The sequence below is a fragment of the Nematolebias whitei genome, chromosome 17 (genome assembly GCF_014905685.2).
Source record: "Nematolebias whitei isolate Nwh7 chromosome 17, NemWhi1, whole genome shotgun sequence".
NCBI classification, from domain to species: Eukaryota; Metazoa; Chordata; class Actinopteri; order Cyprinodontiformes; family Rivulidae; genus Nematolebias; species Nematolebias whitei.
Window position 1 is genome coordinate 32,144,185 of NC_056514.1, and position 3,332 is coordinate 32,147,516.

Sequence of the window (3,332 nt, forward strand, 5' to 3'; positions counted from 1 at the left end):
AGAATTTTAGAAATGTTGTCCAACTGAAAAGTATGAACATGTACAGCACTCAATACTTAGTTGTGGCTCCTTTTGCCTGGATTACTGCAGCGATGCGGTGTGGCATGGAGTCGATCAGTCTGTGGCTCTGCTCAGGTGTTATGAGAGCCCAGGTTGCTCTGATAGTGACCTTCAGCTCTTCTGAATTGTTGGTCTGGTGTATCACATCTTCCTCTTCACAATACTTCATAGATTTTCTATGGGGTTAAGGTCAGGCCAGTTTGCTGGCCAATTAAGAACAGGGATACCATGGTCCTTAAACCAGGTACTGGTAGATTTGGCACCGTGTGCAGGTGCCAAGTCCTGTTGGAAAATGAAATCTGCATCTCCATAAAGTTGGTCAGCAGCAGGAAGCATGAAGTGCTCTAAAACTTCCTGGTAGACTGCTGTGTTGACCTTGGACCTCAGAAAACACAGTGGACCAACACCAGCAGATGACATGGCCCCCCAAACCATCACTGACTGTGGAAACTTGACACTGGACTTCAAGCAACGTGGATTCTGTGACTCTTCTTTCTTCCTCCAGACTCTGGGACCATGATTTCCAAAGGAAATACAAAATTTACTTTCATCAGAGAACATAACTTTGGACCACTCAGCAGCAGTTCCAGGCAAAGCGCTTCTGATGCTTCTCTTGTTCAAGAGTGGCTTGACACAAGGAACACGACAGCTGAAACCCAAGTCTTGCATACTTCTGTGCATGGTGGTTCTTGGAGCACTGACTCCAGCTGCAGTTCACTCTTTATGAATCTCCTCCACAATTTGAAATGGGTTTTGTTTAATCATCCTATCCAGGGTGCAGTTATTCCTATTGCTTGTACACTTTTTTTTTCTACCACATTGTTTCCTTCTCTTCGCCTCCCTATTAAAGTGCTTGGACACAGAGCTCTGTGAACAGCCAGCCTCTTTAGCGATGACCTTTTGTGTCTTGCCCTCCTTGTGCAAGGAGTCAATGGTCGTCCTTTGGACAACTGTCAAGTCAGCAGTCTTCCCCTTGATTGTGTAGCCTACAGAACTAGACTGAGACCATTTAAAGGCCTTTGCAGGTATATTGAGTTAATGATCTGATTAGAGTGTGGCACCAGGTGTCTTCAATATTGAACCTTTTCATAATATTTTACATTTTTCTGATACTGAATTTGGGGTTTTCATTAGTTGTCAGTTATAATCATCAACATTAAAAGAAATATATATTTGAAATATCAGTCTGTGTGTAATGAATGAATATAATATACAAGTTTTACTTTTTGAATGGAATTACTGAAATCAACTTTTTCTTGATATTCTAATTTTATGACCAGCACCTGTACATCCAGCCGTGATTCCTCTTCAGGTGATGCTGTCAGTGGATTTATTGGTTTCTCTTATTCTTCCCCTTTGACAAAAGGTGGCCTCGGCGTGTCTCCTGTCATTTTTCCCAGGCTGGAAACGAAGGTGGCGACCCGACAGTGTCTTCTGTGTGACCATGCGTGGGACAACCTCCCCCCTCTCGCTGACCTGCAGTTGTCAGTCAGATTGCTGTAGTCTTTAAAAAATAAAAAGTCTGTCTTGTTTTGTTTCTCCAACTCCTCCCGAGCCAAAGGTCAAGGTTCAGTTTGCAGTGGGTGGGAGGGGATTCTTCTGCCTCCACATGGAGGCAAATTAGCAGGCTTTTACTGGATGGATTGTTTGTGGCATGACAAACGCATCCGCCTACACACCCACGCTATTTATTTATCAGGTATTCAGTTAGACGCTACATTATGCATGAGGCCACGATGCCTAATTACACTTGCATGCTTTGGATTCTTCGCTCAAATGAGGCAGATTCTCAAGAGAAAACGTTACTATTACACTTTTTCCACTTGGCATTGAAGATCTAGTATAAGTGAGAGGAGATTTAAAGTCAAACACTTGTTCCGACATCTTTAAAACTCCTTTTGCTGCAGACTCGGGCAGTTTTCTGTTGCTCGTAAGAGTTTCTTCGTCCTCACGGCGTAACGACGGCATGAAAGCTGGTGAATTTCAAAATCCCATTTACTTTTCCACAACATCACGGATCCTTAGTGAGGAGCACTTTGTTGAAAAGCATTTGATGATAAAGCTTTTGAAATATTCATTTGAATATGAAAGTGAGATCCAGTCTTGAAGTCCTTTTATTTCCCCCCCCTCCTTTAATTCAATCTTTTCCATCTGGGGGTGAAAGGAGAAGCAGAGCAGTCGGACAGGAGGGGTACAAGTGGAACGCTCTGGGGAGTGACGACTCTTTTTGAGAGTGTTTGTGTGTGTGTGCTTCTGTTTGTAATTTAGTGGGGAAGCTTTATTTGTTTACCACCTTTTAAAGTCTGTAAACAAGCTGCAGCCTTGTTAACGGGACTTCTCACGCTCAACTTTCAATTTAAATGGGCTTTTCAGGAAGTATAGGAACTCTACGCTCATTATCGTGGACGAGAAAAGGCAGAATGGGAAGAATCAAACATTTCTTTTCAAAGAGACACAAAACATAGTGTGATAAATCCCATAATGAACCAGGAAGGATTTCACTCCACTTTGGGTACACATCCACGATAAGTTTCTATTAATAGAAACGCCTGAAGTTTGTGGAATAAATCCCCATTATTCTTATACTGCTCCTAAAACCACCATTTATTATTTTCCAGATGGTTCAGAAGTGGATCAGAAGCAGAGACATGGTGTGTTGTGGCTGCCCTCTAGTGCTGGGTCGTTCTGGAGAACGTTCACCGGCTGCAAGACGAATGAAAGCAAAATAAAAAATGCAAAACAGCTTTAACGAGACTAAATCAAACATGAGCAGCTAAAGGATTAGGATTATGTCTTTCAGTGGTCTCCTCCTGTTTGGATAGTCGTCTTTCAGCTGCTCCTTCTGCCCTGGCAGCTCCAAATTCAGCATCCTTTGCCCATAACGTCCCCTGTCCCTCCTCTGCACACGTCCAAACCACCTCAGCATCTTTAACTTTGTCTAAATTGCTCCTGACCCATCACTCTGATGTAATCATTTTTTAATCCCGTCCATTTTGGTCACACCCAATGAAAATCTTCATCTTTACCTCTGCCTCTTCCAGCAACTCTTTGTGTCTGCCTGTTTCCATCATCTCGTAAACTTTCCCTTTCACCAGGGGTGCCCAAACGTTTTCCTTGAAAGGGCCAAATTTAAATTCTTTCAGAGCTGCGGGCCAAATGAAAACATATAATTCATGAAATGCAAATGCATCATTAAGTAAAGTCCGTTTTTTTTTTATTATTATAAAGTTATTTAACCTTCCATTCTGAATAAAGAACATTACAGAACACAA

General features: G+C 42.3%; 1 protein-coding gene across 1 annotated transcript in view; it reads right to left on the minus strand.

The window, feature by feature from the left end:
- Nucleotides 1-2,694: 2,694 nt before the first annotated feature.
- LOC119423519 (disintegrin and metalloproteinase domain-containing protein 12) overlaps nt 2,695-3,332 on the minus strand; it is a 175,956-nt gene continuing 175,318 nt past the window's right edge. Inside the window, exon 23 of the mRNA XM_037690916.1 lies at nt 2,695-2,763. Within this exon, the coding sequence (XP_037546844.1) occupies nt 2,695-2,763 (69 nt within the window). The remainder of the gene's footprint in view (nt 2,764-3,332) is intronic.